This window comes from Platichthys flesus, chromosome 17, assembly GCF_949316205.1.
Source record: "Platichthys flesus chromosome 17, fPlaFle2.1, whole genome shotgun sequence".
NCBI classification, from domain to species: Eukaryota; Metazoa; Chordata; class Actinopteri; order Pleuronectiformes; family Pleuronectidae; genus Platichthys; species Platichthys flesus.
The window spans coordinates 8,946,050-8,971,581 of NC_084961.1; the positions used below are offsets into that span (position 1 = coordinate 8,946,050).

Sequence of the window (25,532 nt, forward strand, 5' to 3'; positions counted from 1 at the left end):
ATTTATTTATTGTTTTATTTCATGCATGAGTGTTTCTTTGCTATATGTTTGAAATAAATATATTTGATCATTTAATATTATAAGTTTTCATACATTTTTGATGACTACAAATCATTATTTTTCTTTCCTACTCTATAAGCAACTCTAAATTAAGCTTTTTTTACATCACTTTTACACACATGGGTAAAACATGACCCAAACAGTATATATTCACTTGGGAACACCTACCAATTTATGATCATATTTGTATCCAAACTTGACTATATTGATTGTATGATTATATAATCTAAATCTACAATGCAATACAATTCAACTTCCAGCAGTGGTACGTTTCATTTTCTATACGTAATGATGACAAACATGTCATGAGATATTTTTCAAACAGAACATTTTAATAGTCAATGACACAGCTCATTTGTATTTACATATTTAAAACCAAAGACTGAGAACAAATTACAAAACCATGGTCATGCTCTGATGACCTGGTGTGGTAGTTGTGCAAGCCACACACTTTGTGTCCTCAGCCTTGTTCTCTACCAATAACGTACCACATTCCCATGCATCCTCTGTTTTTTAAACATGTCTCCAAATCCAATGATCCCTGAGGCAACAGGGGCTGTGGGGTTGGATACAGTCTGTACTACGGTGGCCCTGAGAGCTCAACGAACAGCAACTTAAGAAAACACATGCAAGTTGATGTGTTGATGAGGTGTCGAACAAGCCATCAGATGCAAAGTGTGTTTGCTGTAGTACCCCACAGCCGGAATCCTCATCCAAATCTATGGACAGTAAGCCATCAGCCACGACCTCAGTTGGGATGGATAGCAGCACGAATGCCACCTCCACCACTACGACCACCACTGGTTTTGGCAGAATGTTTTCCAAACCTGTTGGAATCTGGGACTGTGACACGTGTCTTGTTCTTAACAAATCTGATGCAGTCAAGTGTGTGGCCTGCGAAACGGCCAAACCTGGGACAGGACTTAAACCCTCCCTGACTCTTCCCTCTGCCTTCTCAGCTGTTAAGTACGGTGGCCCTGAGAGCTCAACAAACAGCAACTTAAGAAAACACATACAAGTTGACAAAACACATGCAAGTTGACAAAACACAAGCAAAGTAAGAAAACATCTTCATCAATTTCACAACACAACACAACACATTACAGAAACACGCTGCAAATAGACACACGCGCTGCAAATAGACACACGCGCTGCAAATAGACGAAAGCGCAGCAAATAGAGGCGACAACACAACGGAAGTGTTTCCAGAGGACAGCTAAAAGGGATGGACACCGCTGCCACAGGAGACACTAAAACGTCCAATACACCAGACAATTTCGGTTCCGCACAGGGGTTGTTATCCCGCGGCTCTGGAGCCGAACGCGGCTCTTCAGGCCCTCTGCAGTGGCTCCCTGTACAGTGTTGTGCATATGTTTCGCAAACACTGAACTTAACCAATCATTTTTCATATTTTTAACGTGAACGGAACGATGAACGTGATTGAACGTCACGTTACTTTTTTTAATCATCATCGTATCAGGCCCTCATGAAATACCAGGAGCGGGCATTTGTGTGTTGTGTGTGTGTGTGTGCGTGTGTGTGTGTGTGTGTGTAGCGGGCTGACCGGTCTCGGGTGTCGGGGCACCGACCCCGCCCACTCGCCCGGAAGAGGGGACAAAATGTCTCTTCTGATAGTAAAGGTTTCAAACCCCTGCTCACTATGGACAATACATGGCCTCACAAACAGGGTCTTGCGTGTTAGCGCTGTTTATTCATTTTAACAGGAGAACACGGCATGTCTCTAGATCGGACCATCATCAGAGCTCAGAGCTCACTGTGGCTCTCTCTGAGCGAGTGGCCGGGGTCGGAGCCCCGGTGCGCTGGCCACACACACGCACACACACACACACCTACGCCCGCTCCTGGTATTTCAGGAGGGCCTGATACGATGATGATTTAAAAATTGAGCGTGACGTTCAATCACGTTCATCTTTACGTTCACGTTAAAAATATGAAAACTGATTGGTTAATTTCAGTGTTTGCGAAACATATGCACAACACTGTACAGGGAGCCACTGCAGAGGGGCTGAAGAACCGCGTTCGGCTCCAGAGCCGCGGGATAACAACCCCTGTGCGGAACCGAAATTGTATGGTGTATAGGACGTTTTAGTGTCTCCTGTGGCAGCGAGGCCATCCCTTTTAGCTGTCCTCTGGAAACACTTCCGTTGTGTTGTCGCCTCTATTTGCTGCGCTTTCGTCTAATTGCTGCGCGTTCGTCTACTTACAGCGTGTGTGTCTATTTGCAGCGCGTTTCTGTAATGTGTTGTGTTGTGTTGTGAAATTAATGAAGATGTTTTCTTACTTTGCTTGTGTTTTGTCAACTTACATGTGTTTTGTCAACTTGCATGTGTTTTCTTAAGTTGCTGTTCGTTGAGCTCTCAGGGCCACCGTACTTAACAGCTGAGAAGGCAGAGGGAAGAGTCAGGGAGGGTTTAAGTCCTGTCCCAGGTTTGGCCGTTTCGCAGGCCACACACTTGACTGCATCAGGTTAGCTAAGAACAAGACACGTGTCACAGTCCCAGATTCCAAGAGGTTTGGAAAACATTCTGCCAAAACCTGTGGTGGTCGTAGTGGTGGAGGTGGCATTCGTGCTGCTATCCATCCCAACTGAGGTCGTGGCTGATGGCTTACTGTCCATAGATTTGGATGAGGATTCCGGCTGTGGGGTACTACAGCAAACACACTTTGCATCTGATGGCTTGTTCGACACCAAGCAGACTTCACAGGTCCAGTTAAGTGGGTTGATATCCCCAAACCCTGTTGATGGAGAGAGGGGGGTGGTGGTTGTGGAGGAGAAAGAGGGGAGAAGCTGAAGGTGGGGAAGGTGGAGAAAGGGGAAAAAGGGGGAGACGAAAGGGGGGAGAAGCTGAAGGTGGGGAAGGTGGAGAAAGGGGAAAAAGGGGCGAGAAGAAAGGGGGGAGAAGCTGAAGGTGGGGAAAGGTGGAGGCGCTGACGGGATTGAAATGCGCTAAAATGACAGCAGGATGCGTCTGGCCGTGGCACTCATCACCCCACAGGGCTGAGCTCCAAAAGGCTTGGCCTTGATCTGTCTCCTCACTGGGGCCTACGGATCAGATGAGCCAAATTAGTCTCCAGTTTAATTAATAACATCCAGTCGCTGTCATGTCAGAAATTCATACCCAGGGATGACAAACGTTTGACATTGAATGTACACAAAGAATGACTATAATTAACTAATGTTTACTATAAAGTAACTCGACTCAGGTTTTAATGTGTATGGTTCTCACTAGTACCTGGTATGGTGCTCCAGAACGTGTGTGAAGGCTCCTGACTGCCGCTGCCCCTCCATACATGGTCTTCCCAGGGTAGAAGGGTGAATATCCAAGTTGGCTGGAGTTCAGTGCTGTGCTTTTTAATGTCAACTGCAAGAGAAAGGCTTACATTAGTTAGGGTTTGAGCAAAACTCGTTCACTGGGTTATTAATTAATGGCACTGTCAAACATAAACCCATTATTATATTATACATGAAGTACCGAGCTCCTAATTTTAGTTTTAATGTAAAACTGCGGTGGTCTGATTGCTTCTACTAATAAGTATAACCATCCCATAATATTTCATGGGATGGTAATATTTTTATTATACGCTGACAGACTCACAATGAGGATGAATAGACACTAAGATACTCACATTGGAAATGGGCAGTCTGTATGGAGGCCTTTTCAAACTGAGCTTGAAAGGCTGAGGTCCAGAGTTCGTTTTGTCCATCTCTGTGGACCAAAGCTTGGGAAGTGATGCCGTTTTTGAAGTGCAGACATCTGAAAAGCAAAAGGAGATTCATTTCAAACCAGTTTGAATTCAGTCTGAATTCTATCTCCATTCATAGGAGATAGAATAGAAATAGAGTGGCTGTTACCTTTGTCAGAGGCGCAGGAGGAGAACCCATCAAGACGAGGAGCTCCCTCTTCGCTGCCATTGGGAGGAGGAGGAGGCGGCGACTGGCAGTTCTGGTCTGTCTCTGGTACAGCACCCCCTTCTTCAGTCGCATCTTCATTCTTGAAGTGTTTCTGCAGCCAGGAAGGAACGATGCTCTTGACTTTGTCTGTCAGCCAACAGATGATGCCTGACGGCTGCTGATGAAACACAAAGAACTATAAACTTTACACATATATTTTATTCAACACCCCCACCCTGTCAAACAACGTATTGATGATCAGCAATTCAAATGGGTGTAAATCAAAACCATCTCAGTAAAAATGTAAATGCTTAAAAAAAGCTGATTATCATGTAGAAATTATTTCTAAACCCCAATTATAGAGAGAATAGATCAGTATGGTCACAAATAGGTATTACAGGAATTACAAATGAAAAACATTATTGGCCTGTGTGTTCAACAAATTGTCCAAAATCAGAAATGTGTGGACGCCAAATGCCATGTCAAGACGATAAAGACTTCCACTGTTAAGGCTACATCATCAGGAAAGTGGAGTGATGAATAAGGCTGTGATGGTTCAAACACTGCATGCATATCATGCTCCTGCTTTATAACTAGCAGAGTTGAATCAACCTCTCTACAGCAGAAAAGCTTAATATTTCAAAGACAATTGAGTATAAGAATGGGATAATCAATGTGTATGGCTCAGACAGGCCACAGACATTTGTATGTACCTCAGACACTTCCGCATTGTTAGCAACTTAGACAACTACAGGAGCATTATTAAATAAGAACTTACTGGGGACAGGGGGGATGAGGCTGCTGCTGGGACTCTCTTGGCATCCTACAGATGAGGAAAATACAAAATTAAATATTTTAAGAAAACATAATTATCAAGGAAAATACTAAAATATTATGAAGCTGAGTTGACATTAACAATATAGAAAACCACTGATGCAGCTTAAATCAAGTTTGATCTGGAGAGATTTGGAATATTCATCCATGCGTGTGTAAACTCACAGCCACACCAGGAGACACAGCAGTGATGATGGAGGCAGAGGGTAAGGCGAGGGGAAGGTAAACGGCCAGAGGGTCTGACACATCAACCATCTGAAGCCAGAAACAAGCATGAGAATCGCTGGGCTGAGATAACGTATTCTACATTGAGAAATTGCACACCCAGAAAATGACTCTGCCATTTCTGAGGAGTGTATTTATCAGGCTGATTATGGAAAGAGATAAAATCGTGTATGATTATCTCATCTGTATTTATAACTCTTGACTTGATCTGAAAATAAGCCCTGGTATAATAGTACATTTTATAACTGTGTATAAAACTGATAAACAATGGAAAACTCATTGAGAGTTAAGATATAGATAATAAATAATGTATTCGAATTTAATAACTAATCTTGGAAACACAGTCATGGTTTCTTTACCTCAACATCCTCGGAGCAAATTGTGACGGCTCGTGTAGTCTGAAGATAGGCGGGGCCACTGGAGCTTATTGTCCTGATAGATGGGTAACAAGGGTACAGTAAGTACGACCGAACTTCAAAAACTTCACAAAAAGAAGTTAGACATCTGCAAATTGTTGTAATTGTCTTGTTTTTCATTTTCAATTCATTACCATTGTTGGAACTTATACTTATACTAAAAATGTTGGGGTAATTCTCTTGTTTCCATTGGAAACGATCGCAAAAGAAAAGATTTTGAAAAACAAAATAATTATAAAAGGAAGCACAGACGACTTGTTGACATTTAATCTACATTGAAAAAAGTTGACAGAATAGTCAACACTCTTTGAAAAAATAATAATTCTATATATTGTTTTTATGGTATAATCACTAATGAATTTCGGTGTATTGATACCAAATCAATCAGAGCATCCCTGATAGTGTTGCATCAGTACCTTTGAGATAGACCTAGGGTTGCCCTAGGTTGTTGAGGCAATTGTCTTGTGGGCTGTGGGAATAAAACAAGAACATAATTAGCATCAGAGAATGTGTTAGGCACAAACTAGTTATATTTAGTATGTAGGAACAGTATTGTGGACAGAAACGCAGAATTATGTGCCTGACTGTTTCTCTTGGGGTCCTGTCCACATTTCTTCTTACTCCAGGACATTTTTGTTGGACATTACAGATCAAATTAATTCAGGTGGTTTGCTATTATCATCACATTTCATTTGAGAATATTACTTACCTGCTTTCATGGGGTGTTAATGTTCACAATACATGGAAGTATATTAAAAGCACTTACTGGTGACAGGAGGGGTGAGGCTGCTGCTTGGATTGGAATGGCACGATGGCGGGACAGAGGATGGGTGCTACTACACGGGCCAATTGTCCTGATAGATGGGTAACAAGGGTACAGTGAGTACGATCGAACTTCATAAACTTCATAAAAAGAAGTTAGACATCTGAGAAACGTTTGAAAATTGTTGTAATGTCTTGTTTTTCATTTTCATTTCATTATCATTGTTGGAACTTATTACTACAATAATGTTGGGGTAATTCTCTTGTTTCCATTGGAAATGATCGCAAAAGACAAGATTTTGAAAAACAAAATCATTATTAAAGGAAGCACAGACGACTTGTTGACATTTAATCTACATTGAAAAAAGTTGACAAAATTGCCAGCAGTCTTTGAAATAATAATAATTATATATTTATTTTTTATGGTATAATCAGTAATGAATTTCGGTGTATTGATACCAAAACAATCACAGCATCTCTGATAGTGTTGCATCAGTACCTTTGAGATACACCTAGGGTTACCCTAGGTTGTTGAGGCAATTGTCTTGTGGGCTGTGGGAATAAAACAAGAACATTATTAGCATCAGAGAATGTGTTAGACACAAACTAGTTATATTTAGTATGTATGAACAATGTTGTGGACAGAAACGCAGAATTATGTGCCATTATGTTTCTCTTGGGGTCCTGTCCACATTTCATCTTACTCCAGGACATTTTTGTAGGACATTACTGATCAAATTAATTCAGGTTTTTGGCCATTATCATCACATTTCATTTGAGAATATTAGTTAACTGCTTTAATAGGGTGTTAATGACATTATCGAAATAGTAAACCACTGATGCAGCTTAAATCAAGTTTGATCTGCAGAGATTTGAAATGTTCATCCATGCGTGTGTAAACTCACAGCCACACCAGGAGTGATCGCAGTGCTTTTGGAGGCAGTGGAGGTGGTGGGAGCATATAGAGGGTAGAAGCTGAAGGTGGGTAAATTGAAGGCGCTGATGGGAAGAGGAATTGCCGGAAGGTCTGGTATCTCAACCATCTACAGTCAGAAACAAGGATGAGTATTGCTGAGCTGAGACCACATATTCTATATTGAGAAATTGCAAACACAGAAATGACTCTGCCATTTCTGAGGAGGAAAGGGATAAATTCATGTATGATTATCTCATCTGTATTTATGACTTTTGACTTGATCTGAAAATAAGCCCTGGTATAAAAGTAAATTGTATAACTGTGTATAAAACTGATAAACACTGGGAAACTAATTGAGAGTTAAGATATAGATAATAAATAGTGTTATAGAAATTAATAACTAATCTTGTAAACAGAGTCTTGGTTTCTTTACCTCATTCTTCTTGGGGCGTCTCTTCCTCATGTGTCGTCCAGGGCCACGGCTTCCGGCTTCCGGCGTGCAGGACTGATTATAGGTTGCAAGGAGGCCACTGGAGCCAATTGTCCTGATAGATGGGTAACAAGGGTACAGTAAGTACGAGTGAACTTCATAAACTTCACAAAAAGAAGTCAGACATCTGAAAAATGTTTGAAAATTGTTGTAATTGTCTTGCTTTTCATTTCATTATCATTGTTGGAACTTATTACTACAAAAATGTTGGGGAAATTATCTTGTTTCCATTGGAAACGATTGCGAAAGATAAGATTTTGAAAAACAAAATAATTATAAAAGGAAGCACAGACGACTTGTTGACAGAATTTCCAGCAATCTTTGAAATAATAATTATTATATATATTGTTTTTATGGTATAATCTGTAATGAATTTCGGTGTATTGATACCAAATCAATCAGAGCATCCCTGATAGTGTTGCATCAGTACCTTTTAGATACACCTAGGGTTGCCCTAGGTAGTTGAGGTCTTGTGGGCTGTGGGAATAAAACAAGAACATAATTAGCATCAGAGAATGTATTAGACACAAACTAGTTATATTTAGTATGTATGAACAATGTTGTGGACAGAAACGCAGCATTATGTGCCTGACCGTATCCACTGGGGTCATCTCCACATCTTGGATTTCTACTCCAGGAGATTTGGAATCCATCTGAATTCAAGAGGGGAAGATTAGAATCTTAACGACCAAAGCTGATTCTTTTTCTTAATAGTCATCTATAAACTTAACACATATATTTTAATCAACCCCCCCACCCACCCAAACAAGGTAGTGATGATCAGCACATCAAAAGTGTGTAAAACAAAACCATCTCAGTAAAAATGTAAATGCTTGAAAAGTTGATAATTATGTGGAAATTATTTCTAAATACCAACTATAGAGAGAATTGAGAGTTAAGATATAGATAATAAATAATGTTATAGATATTAATGTCTAATAAGTGCATCAGTACATGTTGTTGACAGAAACGCATTATAATATGCCTGACCGAATCCACTGGAGTCATCTCCACATCTTGGATTTCTACTCTAGGCCGGATGGACAAAGAGGGGTTTCTCCAAGCCGAGAATGCATTAAGAGCCGTCATTGTCTACAGCGCACGGAAGTTAGAATCCTCCTTCTTGGGGCGTGTCTTCTTCTTGGCTCCTCCACAGTCACCGCTGTTGGCTACAGGCGTGCTGGAGAGAGGATAGGCTGGAGCTAGTTGTCCTGATAGATGGGTAACAAGGGTACAGTAAGTACGTGGCGCTTAGACCCTAATTTATATGTGGAGATATACTAACTAACTGTCAGCTAGCTAGCTTCTTTTCTGGCAAGCTAACCATAGCTAGATCAACTAAATAAAACTCTAAATATAACAGTATATACTTAATAGACTCATTTATATGCATTGGAAAATAATATGTTTTCGATTTTCTACATCCAGAGTGTTAGTGTGGCTGGTTGCAATCATTACACACTTACGGTTTAATGGTCAAGAGATACTGTACGAAGAACAGGGTGAGGATAATGAGGTGGCAAATTGTTGTCTAGAATCTGAGTCTGGATCCTTTGATGCAGAGGACCTAGACTATGTTCTAAAGGATCAAGCTGGAGTTGTGGACCTATTTTCGTACTCATCAATGGCTCCTTTCAAAAAGCGAGTAAGTGTACAGGGAAATAATAACAATTTGCGAGAGAAAGGAAGTGATGCTATGTGTGATATGATATTATATGATATGATAAGATATGACATGACATATGATATTAAAGATATTATTGACACTTTTCTACGCTTTGCATTTTGGACTTGCATTTCACTTTTTACTTTACTTTTTATATCTTTTATAGATATTTTTTTATTGTTTTGTCTTATTTGTGTTGTATTTATTGTGTTTTATGTTTTTATGTTCATTGTATGCACCAATAACCAGAGCAAATTCCAGGTAGGTGTAAACCTCCTTGGCAATAAATACATTCTGATTTTGATTCTGATACTGATATGATATGATGTCAGTTTGGCAAACAGCTGATGGAGTGTGTCAGTGCGTGTGAAAGTGTGTGAGTGTGTAACACAGCCAATGAAGTGTGTCAGAGCAGCTTCCCCATCCAGTGTTGACCGGGTCTAATGTTTCCTTGTTCCTGGGTGTCGCCTTTTTAACCGGGTCACATTTATTGTAGCAACGGCCCCTTAGCGACGGGCTCATGGAGACCGTGTGTCCGTGTGTGTGAAGGAATGCCAGTATGGCACGTATCGAGGAAAACAAACACACAACGAGCTGGAATTAAAGCTTCACATGTATGAGTGTTACTGACTCGCTTTACATCGTTGATTCGTGGTGAATATGGGATGTGGCAGCTCCTCGGACACCGCGGTCATACCGCTCGCACGAGAGGAGCCGAAGAGAGACGAGGTAAGAGCCGAGTCACAAATTCAGTCTGTGCCGTTTAACACCAGGTCCCTTTCACCGACGAAATCCTAATAGAGTTTTACAGTTATTATAATAATGGTTACTCAATAAAAATGTTAAACAACTATTAAAACTATTCAGCTATTGAAATACTATAACATTTAACCTAGTCTCCATATTTGAGGTGAACGTCTCAATCTGCACCAGGTATATTATTTTTATTTACAGGACGTTAACTTATTAAAAAAACAGTAGTTGTTGAAATATTTCATGTGACAGTATTAAATAAAAAAACACATTAAACGAAATATTCAGGTTCGTAAAAGTAAAAAAAAAGAAGAGACGGTTAAAGAACTGTAAACCTTTTTATAAATATCTAAACCAATTTATTTGCCTCATTTATAGTCATTTAATATTAGGATAATTATTTCTATTTATTTATTCATTTGTATGAAATTAGTATAATCCACGGGTCAAGCTGCACCATCTTTACAACCCAGCTCGAGAGGGATAAGGAAAGAAACATAAAACTAGGTGGTGTTGTTAAATTTTTTTTTCAAATGAAGAGGTTATATATATATAGCGTGATTATATATGTATAGCGTGATAATAAATTAGAAATTACAAGATGTTCTTTTTTGAATGAAAACATGATTATATTGATTGTATGATTTTAGAATAATCTTAATCTACAACGCAATCCAGTTCAACTCCCAGCAGGGGTACCCGTCATTTCCTCTACATAATAAAGACAAACATGTCAAAAAATATTTTTTAAATACTCAAGAAGAATGTTTAAGTTAATGTACTTTCCTTTTTTCACCTAAATATAAATTGAAGAATACATTGTTATCCCAGCACCATTGAGGTCAGCAGTTTTCTGTATTTTGACTTATTTCCTCTTCGTATTGTGCCCTGTCAGGATGAGACAGGAAGTAAACTCGGTACCCGTGGAGACTCCGCCGTGTCAAAGGGCACCACAGACAGTGGGGTGGTGATGGAGAACAAAGCGATCCCTGAGTTACCTGGAGCGATGCCAAGAAAACTCCCTCCTCTGACATCTGAGCGTGTCGGAGAAAGTGTGGCAGACAGAATGACACAAGAGGGTGGGTGTGTTCAACAAGTGCGTCTCAATGAAGAGAAAATTCCCTGCACGCATCTGAAGTGTTTCTATTTCACTGTGGCCAGGATTACTGCAGCATGATGGCACAGTGCAGGAGCGTCAAAAGTCCAGTGACATCCTGGAGGAGCTGCTGAGTCAGGGCATCATCCTGGTGGGACAGAGCAGAGAGAGGGGCAGCGTGGCTGGAGAGGCCTACAGCATCATGGTGGGAACTGTGAGTGAAATCTTACAGGGTGGAGGAATGACAACGGGTGATGTCTTAAGGAGAAGTGTTTATTGTCATCACTGTACAGAGAGATAACAAGTTAACAGCTGTGTCGGCAAATCTCAGCTGTCCTTTAATACATGAAGTACTAAAATCTCAGAGGCCACGTACTATGATGCTTCATGCGGACCTAATGTAATGGAAAAAGACCTTGACTCAACTTGCCAAAAAACATTGTTGTGTCTTCCCTGAAGTCAGTGTCCTCTTGCAGAGATATTGTACACTTTCATCCAGTTGTTATCTGGCTCCCAATCTCAGCCTCGTGTCCTACAAATACTGCAATAAAGAAAAGTAATCTGATACTGAATTGTACTGTACTTGCACTTAATCTTCTTCAGACTTTACTCTATTAGGTTCAATCCTGGGTCAGAGAGGCCCCAAATAAGACAATGCAAAATATGCAAAAGAGATCAAAAACATGAATTAATTAACCAAAGAGACCTAAACCATAACATTTCCACAACAGGTATTTCATGCTCTTCTATGGTCAGAGTAACACATTTAAAAAGTTATTAGAAAGTTATTGTGATCGTAATGGTGGTAATAATTCCTACAGAATTAAGTGCAATAAAGAGTGTAGCAGGACATTGATTTGTGTTGCTAAGTTATCTCTCACAGGTAATAAGGTCAGTTATTCCATCGCCTGTCACGTAAAGGTTGGGCGTCCTCTGTCTCCCTCTGCTGTTTATGTGTGTGTGTGTGAGACAGCTGGATGACAGAGATGTGGTCAGGCAGAGGCCTGGGAGACTGGAGTCCCTGAAGACCATAAAGGAGCAAAGTCCCCCCTGCAGAGAAGAGCTAGATGAGAAGATGAGACTTGTTGAAGAGAGACGCAAGGTACATTGTGTTCATCCTTGTGTGTGTGTGTGTGTGTGAGTGTGTGAGTGTGTGTGTGTTTGTGTGTGAACTTTTTGTCTTTCTTTTAATTTCGCTTCTCTTCACTTGTCTGCTCCCTCCTCTCTCTTAGTCAAAGGAAGACGAGCTCAAGATGCGTTTAAGGACCAAGTCGGCACGTGTACGTGTCCTTGCCCCTGTCTCCAGTGCAGCCGAATATGAAGACACGTCCCTCACACCTGTGACACCCCTGACCTTTGACCTTACACCGAATCCAATGTTGCACAGCCAGATTACAAGCAGGACGGCTGAGGGAGGGGAGTGTGTGAGAGAGGCTGGAGGTGATGGCAGAGAGAATGAAACGGACAGAGGAGAGAATAGCACAGAGAGAGAGAGGAGTGGAGATGACAGAGGGGAAGGTGCAGAGCAGGCGAGTGAGGACAGTGATGATGATGATGATGATGAAGAGGAGGAGTTTAACCAGATGAAGGAGCTCCTGGCGGGCCAGCTCCTCACAGCCTCAAGGGAGCTGGAGAGTGATTCCACTTTTCAACACGTGGAAGACAAAGAGGAGAAATTTTAAATTATCACATGAATGAGCCAACAATCACCACTAAGACAAAGGAAGCCAAAATGATTCCTGTTGCACATGAGGATAATGATAGAAATATAAAGTACAGTGAATGTTTTTTGATTGAAAGATGTAATTAAGCCATGATGAGATGGATGAATTAGGCTAATGTCAATGAGAATATCTAACATCCTTTCCACTGCAGGGAGGCACATCAGCTTGTAAATTCTTAATATAATGACTTTGCTCAGTAATACGCACAAGGGAATATGAGGGTTTCTTTTCTAATGCAATGTTATTGAGGTAGTTATTTAATAAACAAGACCAAGGCTTAATGCTCTGGCCAACACACCAAAATATTTCTGATTTAGCATGTAAATGGTGAACTTTGGGCTGCTGGACACAAGATGGCGGTGTCTCAGCAGGATGAAGTTGTGTTACCCTGGAACTGAAGTCTTTGAAAAGAGAAGTAGTGAAGAGGTTTTGGTGACAGGCAAGGATGTGCCTTCTGAAATTATATGTAAACTGATGTTGTTAATAATTAAAAAAACTCACTTCTTTTCTCCCAGAGTCTTGCTGTTGTGATGTAAGGGTGTGCGTATCCATAGATTTGTCTGCATCCAAAAGTGTATCATTAACTCGACTCATCCTCCATAGCAAAGTGTCCCTTTTAGATTTGTTGATACCTTTCTGAGAGAGTTTGGTGGAGTGCAACCTCGGTGTGACCATGCTGTGGCTTTTCAGCTGTTCCAGTGACCTTTGACCTTTTATTTCCCCTGCCTGACAGGTGTGTGCTATGGCCCCATGGGCAACAAGAGTTACTGACTTCACCCTTTGTCTTGATAAAACTGGGGGGAATAACGGTTTTAAATTTGAATATTTGATTTGTAATTAAGAAACTGGTCAAAACTCATTTATCCTCCAAGACAATCCCTGTGTGTGTAATTTTGAGTTATAATTTAGTTTGTTTCTAAAGACTATCAAGACATGTGCCACAGACGGGTTATTGTTAAAAAACACAAGAGGAGGATTCAGACGAGTCAACATGTTGCTCATGAGCAGGGACAACAGGGTGATGCAACCTGAGCAGATCCCCTTTGTGGAGCCTGTGGAACTGGATATCGGTCCCCCCCTCATGACTCCAGTCAGACTTTAACGGGCGTGTGGCCACATTAATAAAATAGCGAGCAAACAGAGACACTGCAGAAAGACGCTCTATCAGGTTCCATTTCATTGTAATCTTCAGTGACAATCCACAGTCAGTTGAATAAGAGAGGATTTATATAAAGACCCTTTGGTGAGACCGATTTTTGGTTGTAGTTTTTATCATAAATCTACACAGAGCACATTGGAATGGATCTCACTTCATTATAATGCTGTGCCAATGACATTTAACTATGTTCCCCAGTGTCGTACTCAGCGACATGGAATAGGCCATGGTGCTCACAGGAGAGAAGCATCCATACATGTTTAACAGCAGGGTTCCCTCTCACATTACTGGATGTGAATGACTTCATCCTGGCTGCTCAAAGGGAGATCCAGGGATCCACCCGTCAGGAGGCCAAACATCACAGCGGTTATTTTAATCACTCGTGCTCAGAGACGTTTTTGAAATGATCCGTGGCTGTTTTATTTTGTCCTTGATACCCATTTTTCATTATGGAAGTAGTGTATAGATAGAAAAAATAATCCCCTCAATGACCTTTTAAGAAATGTCCAATCAAACCTAATATATTAGAAGTCCAAGTGGTCAGTCCAAGTGGTCATGAAGCCACGCATGAAGTAAAAACAGGGGAGCCTATAAAATCCACACTTGATGCTTCACGCTGTCTGCGATAACACAGAAACTTTTTTCATCCCCCCACATGTGAAGGCCGATCCTTCCAGCAGAGTCCCAGTGCTGCACCTGTCTGTCTGCTCCTGCTGCTGTAATGTGTCCGTCCCTGGGGCTGTGTTCAGTCCCTGACCGGCTGTTTGTATAGGAGACCTAATCCATGCAGAACTACAGACACGAGGGACAAGCCTTTTTCTGCAGTCCACTTCGACATGTTATCTCACCAAAGAGAGAAAAGTACTAATAATAGATAACAATCTTTAGTTCTGCAGCATTTATCGAAAACAATTAGGTTAAACAAAGTGTTTTACAAAATACATGGGTAGAAATTCTTACAAAACAAATCTGCTAAAAGCTGTTAAAATTAGACATTAAAAGGCTATACTGTAAAAAGAAATGTTTTGAGCAATTATTTAAAAAAAGGTAAGGTTTAAGTAAATTGTAACAATAAGTAATAAACACCCCGAATAATGCATGCTCAGCCTCAGTTACCATCCTTGACTTGGGAACTATAGAAGGAGAATATAGAGTAAGTAGCTCCGTATTACCGAGGGCCAGACCATGCTGAGATTTTAAAGTTATTAAATAATCTCTAAATTAATCCCCCATTTAATTTGCATGATAAATAATCATCAGATTTATAATTATGGGCTTATCTGTGAAATTCTCAACATATTCAGAGATAATGTTTCCACATGAACCTCACATCCCTGCTCCTCTCAGGCTACACCAAATCAGATTCTGGTTGTCATGCTACCTGAAGCTTGAATTAAACTTATTCTAGTAAAAACTGGTCTTTCTTCCCTTCCTCCAGTGAGTGCGTGCGTGCGTGCGTGCCTGTATGTGTGCTTGTGTGTGTGTGTGTTTGTGTGTGTGTCAGTGTGTGCGTGTGTCCGTGTGTGTGTGTGTGTGTCACCCTGTTTCAGGATCCCCAGCTGTTTGTGCGCGCCGGTGGGCGGGCAGAGATGGACTGAAAGTTGGGTGGAGTTTGGACCAAAGCGCTTTTAGGAATGGGTCCCACAGCTATTTAGTTAGACAGCAGAGTTACCAAGAAGAGCTGAAAACACCTGATGGTCTCGTTGGGGGACGGTCCGCTCCACATAACTCTCCTCTCCACTCTCTGAAGATAAATCTACCTCCAGGCCTCATCTGTGTCTCGTTCTTCGTTTCGTTTTCTCTTCTGATATATACAAAAACAGTTACAGAGCCAGGCTGATCTATCGCTTCTCTTCCCTTCATCCAAAGATTTGCTGATAAGGAGACATTGCACTATACATTTTCATTTTTTACCTGTTTCTTATTTATTGTATTTCTTTGCACTAACGATGCACACCACGCAAAAGGACACGACCTACACGAAGATTTTTGTCGGGGGTCTTCCCTACCACACCACGGATTCGAGTCTCAGGAAATATTTCGAGGTGTTCGGTGAGATCGAGGAGGCTGTGGTCATCACCGACAGGCAGACCGGCAAGTCAAGGGGTTATGGATTCGTGAGTATAACTTCAAAACAAGTTTGTTGTGCTTAAACCAAATTGTTACACATTTTACGCACAGGGTGCCTCTTAGCACCGCGCGTCTTTGGCAAAACCGCGCGTCTGTGTCTGTCCCCCTTACTTCATCACAACTTTCTTTCGCACATCTGCAGTCATGGGATGTTTATGGTTTTGATTAGCACGGCACAGTCTTATATTTGTCATCGGCTTCTGTCGCAATCTCGCACCCACCGACTTGCGACGCGCTGGCATGCGCCCCTGACACTTCCGTGGAGGGGAAGTGAGCTGGCCCTCGTTCCACTGACAGCTCCAGAAAAACCTCACGCTGATGTGCTGTTGATATTACAGAGGCAGTTTTCTCCGGAGTTTCATCATCTCATTTCAGAGGCTGTCTACAACGCTGGGGAAATATTTCTGCTCCAACTTGTCATGAAACTATTTCAGACGCATGCAGAGGCGTAAAATACCAGCAGCACCAGACTCTTTCTGTTAGCGACACTTTTATACCTTTACTTGTGCAACGATATAAATGTAGCGAGAGTATTCAAAGATATGTCATTTTCAAAGATCATTTGATCATATTTGAGAACTGAATTACGCATAAGTGTTTAATTACGACCAGATATGAACCAAACGGTAGGTTGGAACCAAGCCTCAGGTTAATTTTGTAAATTTAAATAATCTCTTGGCAATGGTCGGTACATAATCATTTCCGTCATTATTCCTCCCACACATGCTTTTGTCAAGTGGTTTCAGTGACTTCAGTTGCAGAAGGGTCTCAAAAGAAGTAGAGAGAGTGGGGTAGAAAGTGAACAGTGAGTGGAGCAACAAAGTTTGTAATTGGAGTGACACTGGAGCCATGTTCAGTCTCAGTCAGGCTCCCACTGCTGATAGTTTCAACACATCCACATGAGGGTGATGGATGTGTGAGCACTGCCAGACACTCACTGGTGTTCATGATGGCCACACACACACACACACACACACACACACACACACACACACATACACACAGACACTAAGAGATCCCACCCTCATAGACATAATGTTATCCGCCTCTGTTTTAAACACACAAACCCATGTCTCGTTACTTCCGGAGGCCTCAGTCATTATTCATTAACATATTCACTGCTGCCACGGCCAACCTGTTGCTTCAGAAGAATCTGCAGGAAGTGAAAATATCAACCTTTCTTTAAATACTTACCTGAATAAGATTTATCTTTTCCATCCTGTGCGTGTATGTGTGTCCTTTCTCTGCCAGGTGACGATGGCGGATCGCTCGGCTGCAGACCGGGCCTGCAAGGACCCGAACCCGATCATTGACGGCAGGAAGGCCAACGTCAACCTGGCCTATCTGGGAGCCAAGCCCCGAGTGATGCAGCCAGGTAAAGACTCCCCAAAGAGGAAGTTGTGTTTTCAGCCTGAATTCAACTAGACATGGGCAGATGTTTTTTTTTGTGTTGACCTCAAAAGCTGTTGGAACATCAGCACAGCAAGCACCATGTGTTTGGGATCAGTGAGTGTGTTGTTGGTTTTGTTAGCAAAGCAGCGAGCAAGAAAATCAAGTCAATCCTTTTCGATTTTCACCTGAGGGCTTGTGTGTTTTTCAGGTAGAGCTTTCTGCAGATGTAGAAACACGTTTGGTGGTTGAGACGATTGGGGAACATTTTAGTGACACGTTGTTTCTATTCCCTCCGTCTTGCAGGTTTCACCTTTGGTGTTCCCCAAATCCACCCTGCGTTCATCCAAAGGCCTTATGGGTAAGTATTCATAGGACTGAAGATTGTAGAGCTGATCTTTGCTCATGTAGTGACACAATTGGAAAGTAATTCAATCATGTTCTGGTTTCATCTATTCTATGTGTGATAATTTATACTATTGGTCTGATGCTTGTTTTTTCCTCCAGTTTTAATAATCGCTGATAATTTAAGGTGGATGTCAAGTTGTATATGTAGCGTGTCTCTGCATCACTGTTTACCAAGACAGCAAGTCAAACTGCCTTTTCTAGATTTGCCTGTTAGTGGAAAAGTGTGTGTTAGTGTGTGTGTGAGTGAGTGTGAGTGTGCATTTGTACTTATACCTTTGTGAGAACCCTTTTAAGAATAGAGCTTACAGAATGAGGACATTTCCAGAAAGTAAGGACATTTTGTCTGGTCCTTTTTCAATGGACTATGTTTGAGGGTTTAGACTCGGTTTTAAGGTTAGGCTTAGAATTAGGTTTAGGTTAGGCAATTAGTTTTGATGGTTCAGATTAGGTTTAGAATAAGGGTTGGGGGTATGCAAGTCATTTTTGTGCACAGGCCTACTAACTCGGAGAGTCCATTTAGGGATGTTGTTGAAATTGTGTATGAAAGGTTCAAGTCTCCCTTGTCCCACCTCTGTGCACCCCAACTGAGGGGAGCAAGGCAATGAAGCACCACCTTCCTCTCTCCATTGACTTTATCATTTATTTGGTGTAAAGATATGTGCATATATAGGTTAGTTCAACCCCAGACCTAATCCCCAAATGAATACAGTGGAACCCCATCAAAACACAAATTGGTGGCGCCACTGGTTCAGGCATTTAGTTGGGGAGGTTAGGGTTAGGGGCTTCGGAATGTACTATGCCAATGAGTGTCCTCACACAGATAGAAGTACAAGAATGTGTGTGTGTGTGTGTGTGTGTGTGTGCTGAGTGGACACTGATGGAAACTTCCAGCCTGACTCAATGTTATCTATCTTTCTCTGGTCCGACAGGCTCGCTCTCGGTTAAGCTAACTGTGCTGCTGGTTTGTGGAATAGTTCTGCGAACATAGTCACAGATCAGAGAAAAGGAATTACCTGTAGACTCAAACACACACAAACAAGCTCTGACAATGGTGAATATAGATGCATGTACGTGGGTTTCATTTGACTTTTTATTTTTATTTGAATAGAGCCTAGAGCTTTGTGTGCAGTTATGAAGTGGTGTTGTCAGCCCGACAGTGTGCTTTCTTACGACAAAAAAAAAGGATTTTGGGGTGCTCTTTTTCTTTTTTGTGGAAGCGTGCTAACTTTGCCAAGAAAGAATGAAGTTTTTAGTTTTTAATTTATTACTTTACTACTTTACTGCTTTAACTTGTGGTTGACTTGGGATGTGTTGTTTCCCGTGTGTGTTATTTTGGCTGTCTTGTTGGAGTGAGTGGTGAATTTTTCTTATGTGGAATTTCTTTTCTTTTCACTTTTCTTTACCCCTTCACTGTCACCACTTATACCTCCTTTACCCTCAGAATTACAGAACCCATCACTGCCTGTGTGTGTGTGTGTGTTTGTGTGTGTGTGTGTGTGTGTGTGTGCCTACAGCATCTTCCTGATGTTTCTGTCAGTTTGTTACATTAATACAATACACAATGTACGAGAGACAAATTCACACCGTCTCATTCTGTCAACTCAGTACAGATCTGTCTGTCTCTCTCTTCTTTTCACCACACAAATATTGGAGACTTGTGGTCATGTAGTACCACCAGAATTGTGGATGTCTTGCAAATGAATGAGAAGGCTATCATTTAGAATGTGTGCGCTTCATGTGTTTGTGTGTGTGTGTCTTTGTCTGTTCAAATGCACGCTCATTTTCAGCTCAGCTCAGCGCACCAAAGTCTCCAATGTGACACAAACAAATGTCTCTCTCTCTCTCTCTCACTCTCTCTCTCTCTCTCTCTCTCTCTCTCTCTCTCTCTCTCTCTCTCTCTCTCTCTCTCTCTCTCTCTCTCTCTTTTTCTCTTTTCTCTCTCAGCGAGCTTTCGTCACATGGGCTTGTGGTGTTAAGGAAAACAAGCGCACCCATTGTGCCACACAAAGCCCTGAATGCTGATGCTGCAGTCGCATGAAGCTCAACGTTGTGTGTGTGTGTGTATGTGTGTGTCTGTGCATTGGTGGTGGGGGGGTCCGGTTAGGGTGCAGACCTGTCTGTCCCTGTCATGTAGACGCAGACTAGGAGCCATTTAAACTGGGTCAGAGTGGATGTTTCAAGCCGAAATAAATGTCCTTACACATAAACAATCCATCTCATCTGAACCAGGACCTGTCGCTTTGTATTTCACACGTCTTTCAAATATATGGGTTAATTTTAGGTATATATAAAGGTTAATTACTGATACATTTAATAACCCAGTAAAAAACTATAGGCTGATCAGAGGACAGAGTAGAGTACGTGCAGGACAGCTTTTGAGAGCAAAGACAGAAATTGTTAAAAGTCAAATTTTATTTGTATCGCCCAAATTCACAAATCACAACTTGCCTCATCGGGCCTAATCTCTCTGCCCTTAACTCCTATTGACCTAAACTTATAACTTGGAAAAAATATGTAGAAACCTCAGAGAGCGCCACAAGGGATCCTGATTAGTCAATTTTTGGATGGAAACCAACTCTTTCCAAGTTACCTTCTATGTGAGGATGACAAATCAGGTCCTGCTGTATTTAAAAGTAAAACTAGACACCGGATCCATCTGTGACTCCGTCATCATAATAAAAGTATCATGAGCGACTCTATCAAAGCAGGACAGCCCTTAGCACCTTTGTACTCGTGTCCCTTCCCTAAGTGGACGGCATGCACTGTGGAAGAGAAACTTTATTTAGCCATGAACTTTAACGACCTCTGGGTTGCGTGAACATGAACATGGCATTCCTGTACAGACACACACACAGTAGAACACACTGTGTGGCTTCAGAAAGAACTTAATGGGATATTTTGCATTTTAATGACATCTCCAAGGAAAAGATGGTTTGTAATAGCGAGCCACATTAGATGCGTCATCCAGAGCTTTGCTTCTCATTGGCAAAACCCTCAATTCCTATTTTGTGCATGCATGTGTGTGTGTGTGTGCATGCTGTTGGTGAAGGACATTGGAAGTAAGAAATCAGAGACAAGCAAAGGTTCAACCTAGTCATGCACAGTGTCAGCAGTATGATTTCATGTTCACATGCCACTGGACGTCCTTTTAAAGTGTTACACATTTAAAACATGGTAACACAGCCTCTACATTCCATCGTGTACAGTTGCTGCCGAGGAAAATTATGCAACTGAAAGTTTGAGGGAATGTAAAATGTTTCTTTAATTCCAGAAGAAAGAAAAACCATAAAACATGGTGTACAATCCACAGGCAGCTAGTTTCTGGGCTATGAAATAAATCTATTAAGATTTTATGGATTTTTGCTGGAGAACACAGTTAGCGGTAAATCAGCACACAAGCCTAAGGCTAATATGTAAAGCCTGCTCAAACGTGATTGGTCAAATCAGAAAGACTTCCAATCCTCAAATCTACAGATTCTGCACATTCACATGTAGAATCTGTGTCTCTGCAGAGATTCCTTTAGGGTATGTGTGAAAAAGGTGTGAGTCTGTGACACAACATTGTCCTGTGTGTCGCTGTTTGACCTTTCAGGTTAACACTGGCCCATCAAACATTAGTTTTTCATCCGCCTTTCAGTTTGAGGATTCGCCTCCTTGTTTGCTGGAAGCGAATAATTCAGTGATCTCGTTCCAGATAACAGCCTTTGAAAGTCTCTGCTAGACCGCAGTGTGTGTGTGTGTGTGTGTGTGTGTGTGTGTGTGTGTGTGTGTGTGTTGTAGTCTTTCCTCAGCCAGTTTAGCGATGTCATCCAGTGAAATCGTCTTGGAAACCTGCCTCAGCCCGCTGAGTCTCATTAGTGTGGATTTCAAAGAAGACATGCGCCGTCACATGATGATTCAAAATTATGCTTCTGAGGATTTTCACATCGGAGAAAACCCTAAAACAATATTCAATGCAGTGTATGTGTGTGTGTGTGTGTGTGTATGTATGTGTGTGTGTCCGCTGAGGCAGTGCCACCATCAGAACCTTAAGTAAAAGCCAGACCAAATCACCACAAACCCTCTGCCTCATTTGAACCCTTTCCCTTTTCCTTCTTCTGTCTTTCCAGTTGAGTGATTGTTGTGTTCCCTTGTTGTCGTCCTTTTTGTACTCAGTTTAGTAAAAGTGGACTTTTTTTTATATATACATTTCCGCCTCTGTTACTCCTCGCTGTTATTCTATTTTTCCTGTTTTTCTCTCTGGCTCCACCTGTTTTGGGTTGAGATGTGGATTGGATTGGATAATGGCGTGCTGACAATAGGGTTGCCACGATAGATCCCGTCTGTCACTCTTCAACATTTTCCCGAACCTTCCTCTTCCTCTTCTCTCCCGATCCAGACCTCCAAAAGTGACCACCTGATGTTCACTCTCACAGACTCACGTGGTCTCCTTGATTCTTCATCGTTCAGACATGTTTTGGAGTCATATGCGACAGATAACAAATAGTTTCCATTGGTTTGTCAAGGCTGGTGCTCAAATCGACCCTATTTTCTCTCTTACGTGGAGGGAGGACTTTTTGTTTGCTAAATCAAACACTCAAATTCTCACGAGATTTAAGATTTTTTTTCCCTCTACAGTCAAAAGCTCCAGTCCAATCGAGCTTCCAGACCTTAAACAATCTGTTTGGAGAGGGCGCAAGGATAAGGCTATGTCATGGAGGGTAGAATGTGCTCATTGTTCATAATGTTTATTTAATTGTAACATCCCTCTGGGTGCGGAGCCTCGACCCCCCCCCCCCCACACACACACACACACACTGCCTTCCCCTCGGCTCTTTGTCCCGATACAGAGGGGGAAATGGCCAGCAGCGTCCCTTTTTGAAAACTGTCCAGCTGTCAAAGTGGCAGTGACATTTTCACAATGCTTCCCCTGGGCTCATCTCCTCTGTCTGCGCCCCACCGCCCGCCCAGCCCCCAGCACTGTAAGCTCCAGCCCCTCCCTCCAGCAGGCGGAGAGGACGGCACCACGGCTAAATCCACATGTGACCCGGTGACAGGCTGCAGGTTACACATCCCAAACGTCATCTGGCCTCCCTCCTCTTCTCTGTGGATCTGTCTCCACTACACAATCTGACCCGAACAGTCAATCTGTTTCCCGTGTTGTAGCTCATAAAGAAGATGATATCACTACTTTCTCAATGTGATCATACAGATGTGGACCTCTCAGGACATTTGAAAGGTTCAATTAGCAGCCTCTGGGTGATCAAAGTTTACCTCACCTTCCAGTTTTGTTTTCACAGAGATTTCTATTTTGGCAACCCTATATTGTTCTAATCCCTACTAGCAGGCCTTTTCCCTGGTGTTCTTGACTGTTTGATTGGACTGGGGCTGGGTGGTGGGAGGGCGCTTGGCCGCAGTGTGATGGATATGGGTTTAAGGGTGTTTGTTGGGGGGTCTTATTCTCAGGTTTGGTGTGTGATGATGAATCAAATAAAATCCTAACATATGTGTTTGTCCCACAGCATCCCGGCTCACTACATGTACCCTCAGGCCTTTGTGCAGCCTAGTGTGGTCATCCCTCATGTGCAGCCCACCGCCACTGCGCCTGCCACAGCTTCCTCTCCCTACATTGACTACACCGGAGCCGCCTACGCGCAGTATTCAGCTGCGGCTGCCAGTGCCGCAGCTGCTGCTGCAGCATACGAGCAGTATCCCTATGCCGCATCCCCTGCAGCCGCAGGCTACGTTGCCACCGCCGGCTACGGCTACGCAGTCCAGCAGCCATTAGCCACCGCCGCCCCGGGCTCGGCCGCTGCTGCAGCCGCTGCCTTTGGTCAGTACCAGCCTCAGCAGCTGCAAGCCGACCGCATGCAATAGCAGCCATTGCAACCACTGGACATGCAGCGAGAGGAGGCCCGCCCCCGGCCACAGCTGACGGGTCAGAAGATGGAGCGAAGGAGGAAGGAAGAGGGAGTGGCTCTAAGGGCAGACGTGTCAGCGACTCAGAGGCTGAGTTGCTTTAAAAAGGTGGTGATGGAGATGATGGTGGTTATGGTGAAGGTGGTGGTAGTGATGATGATGATGATGGTGATGATGATGGTGAGGTGGGAACTTTATACGCTAATGTTCCAACTTGCTGTGCTTCAACCAAAAAATATTAGAAAATGAAAAAAATATGCAGAACAAATAATGGAAGGTGATTTACTTTTATGTTGTTGTTATTACTATGACTATTATTACTATTATCATTACAATTATCATTGTAGTAGAGTACTTATTTCTATAGAAGAAATGCAGGAACTAATCCCTGTGGTTGGTATAGGTGTTCAACTAAGCCTAAAGTCCTATTGCTGTCTTTAACGTGAGTGTAGGAAACTGTTCTCTTGGATATTTGACGCCCTCATAACATTTATATTTATTACTGTTATTATTACACATTGAGGGCTTCTTGTTCTTTTTGTCTTTTCAAGTGTATTTTTTGGAGTTAATATTTTCTGATAATCAGGGAAATGGAACCGTTTCCAGCGTGTTAGCTATTATTATGCGATGACCTCTGTCAGGAAGTCTAGGAGTCGTAACATGTTGTGTCACACATTTGAAGAACTATCTTTTTATCTTCCTGATGCTGAATGTCCCTTTTTTTTACTCTGTGTCTCGACCTCCTGATCTATGCAAAGCAAACAAATCACCAGGAGACCAAAAAAACAAAGAAAAGACACAAAAAAACTGAAAAAGTCATCAACTCTGACTTGACTCTTGGACTAACAGGGGACCTGGCAAACCAAACAAAGGCACTGACAACAGGAGAGAGAGGTCGACAGCGGCTTCGGACAATGGGAAACACAAAATCAGTCGCTTTTTCCACATGTTTCACTCACACGTACTCCGGGAGTTGCACACATAGCAGTCGAAAAAGACAAAGGCGGCACAGTGGTGTTTCTCTCTGGCTCCGGGATGGATGGAGAGAAAGAAAAAGAGAAAGAAAGGAAAGAAAGGAAGAGGGAGAGCGAGCAGCTGCTGGTGGGGGTGGACAGAGCCGCCGCTCCAGCGCCACACAGACGGATCACTCTGGAAAGAACGCATCACTTGTGCTCGTTTGTTGAGCTGTCACATTTTAATCCCCCGGCCGGAGCCCATTTGGGAACCAACTCTACACCCCTCCACCCCTCCACCCGACACAGAACCCCACAGCAGAGCCCCCCCTCGCCCCCCCCTGCCATTCAGCCCTGCAGCCGTCAGCACATCCACCTCTGTGCTGCCACCGCCCGGTGTCAGGTACAAACTCACAAAACCCACACACTTTTCACCAAAACCCCAACAACAACTGGCCTGCCTTATTGTAAAGATCAACCAGGTGGAGAAGGAGAGGACGGGGGGGGGGGGGGGGGGGGGGGGGATTACTCTTGGATGTTATGTTAGTCTGTGTGCCTTACGTTTTTTTTTCTTCTTCTGCTATTTAAGAGAAAAGAAAAACTGAAAAAGAAGCGATAAATCTACTATTTAAGATATTTATTTTTGAGGGTTGACGATGTTGACACTCTGAGAGTAGACACTTAGTGGCAGTACTGTATTAATAATATGATCATGTACTCATCTCAAGGCATATATAAGTTAT

At 42.4% G+C, this 25,532-nt stretch overlaps 2 protein-coding genes across 3 annotated transcripts; both read left to right on the forward strand.

The window, feature by feature from the left end:
* The first annotated feature begins 9,788 nt into the window (after window positions 1-9,788).
* stmnd1 (stathmin domain containing 1) lies at window positions 9,789-13,361 on the forward strand. 2 transcript variants are annotated; one of them, XM_062410129.1, is made up of 5 exons: window positions 9,789-10,011; window positions 10,931-11,114; window positions 11,197-11,345; window positions 12,105-12,233; window positions 12,364-13,361. In XM_062410129.1, exons 1-5 carry the CDS (start codon window positions 9,943-9,945, stop codon window positions 12,811-12,813), a joined length of 981 nt encoding a protein of 326 aa, XP_062266113.1. In that variant the 5' UTR covers window positions 9,789-9,942; the 3' UTR covers window positions 12,814-13,361. The 2 variants fall into 2 exon arrangements, with proteins under 2 accessions (XP_062266113.1, XP_062266114.1); XM_062410130.1 differs by having other exon boundaries at window positions 11,197-11,336.
* A 2,336-nt stretch (window positions 13,362-15,697) lies between these two features.
* On the forward strand, window positions 15,698-25,286 carry rbm24a (RNA binding motif protein 24a). The gene is made up of 4 exons (XM_062410594.1): window positions 15,698-16,128; window positions 17,393-17,516; window positions 17,837-17,891; window positions 23,440-25,286. Exons 1-4 carry the CDS (start codon window positions 15,961-15,963, stop codon window positions 23,792-23,794), a joined length of 702 nt encoding a protein of 233 aa, XP_062266578.1. The 5' UTR covers window positions 15,698-15,960; the 3' UTR covers window positions 23,795-25,286.
* The last annotated feature ends 246 nt before the right edge of the window (window positions 25,287-25,532 follow it).

What these genes read in the sequence shown, in the direction of transcription:
- rbm24a (XM_062410594.1), top strand. Translation starts at nt 15,961, where the DNA reads ATGCACACCACGCAAAAGGACACGACCTACACGAAGATTTTTGTCGGG. An exon ending in AGTCAAGGGGTTATGGATTC is followed by an intron (nt 16,129 to 17,392) that starts GTGAGTATAACT and finishes TTTCTCTGCCAG; the next exon opens with GTGACGATGGCGGATCGCTC. An exon ending in GCCCCGAGTGATGCAGCCAG is followed by an intron (nt 17,517 to 17,836) that starts GTAAAGACTCCC and finishes TCCGTCTTGCAG; the next exon opens with GTTTCACCTTTGGTGTTCCC.
- stmnd1 (XM_062410129.1), top strand. Translation starts at nt 9,943, where the DNA reads ATGGGATGTGGCAGCTCCTCGGACACCGCGGTCATACCGCTCGCACGA. An exon ending in AGGAGCCGAAGAGAGACGAG is followed by an intron (nt 10,012 to 10,930) that starts GTAAGAGCCGAG and finishes GTGCCCTGTCAG; the next exon opens with GATGAGACAGGAAGTAAACT. An exon ending in ACAGCATCATGGTGGGAACT is followed by an intron (nt 11,346 to 12,104) that starts GTGAGTGAAATC and finishes TGTGTGAGACAG; the next exon opens with CTGGATGACAGAGATGTGGT.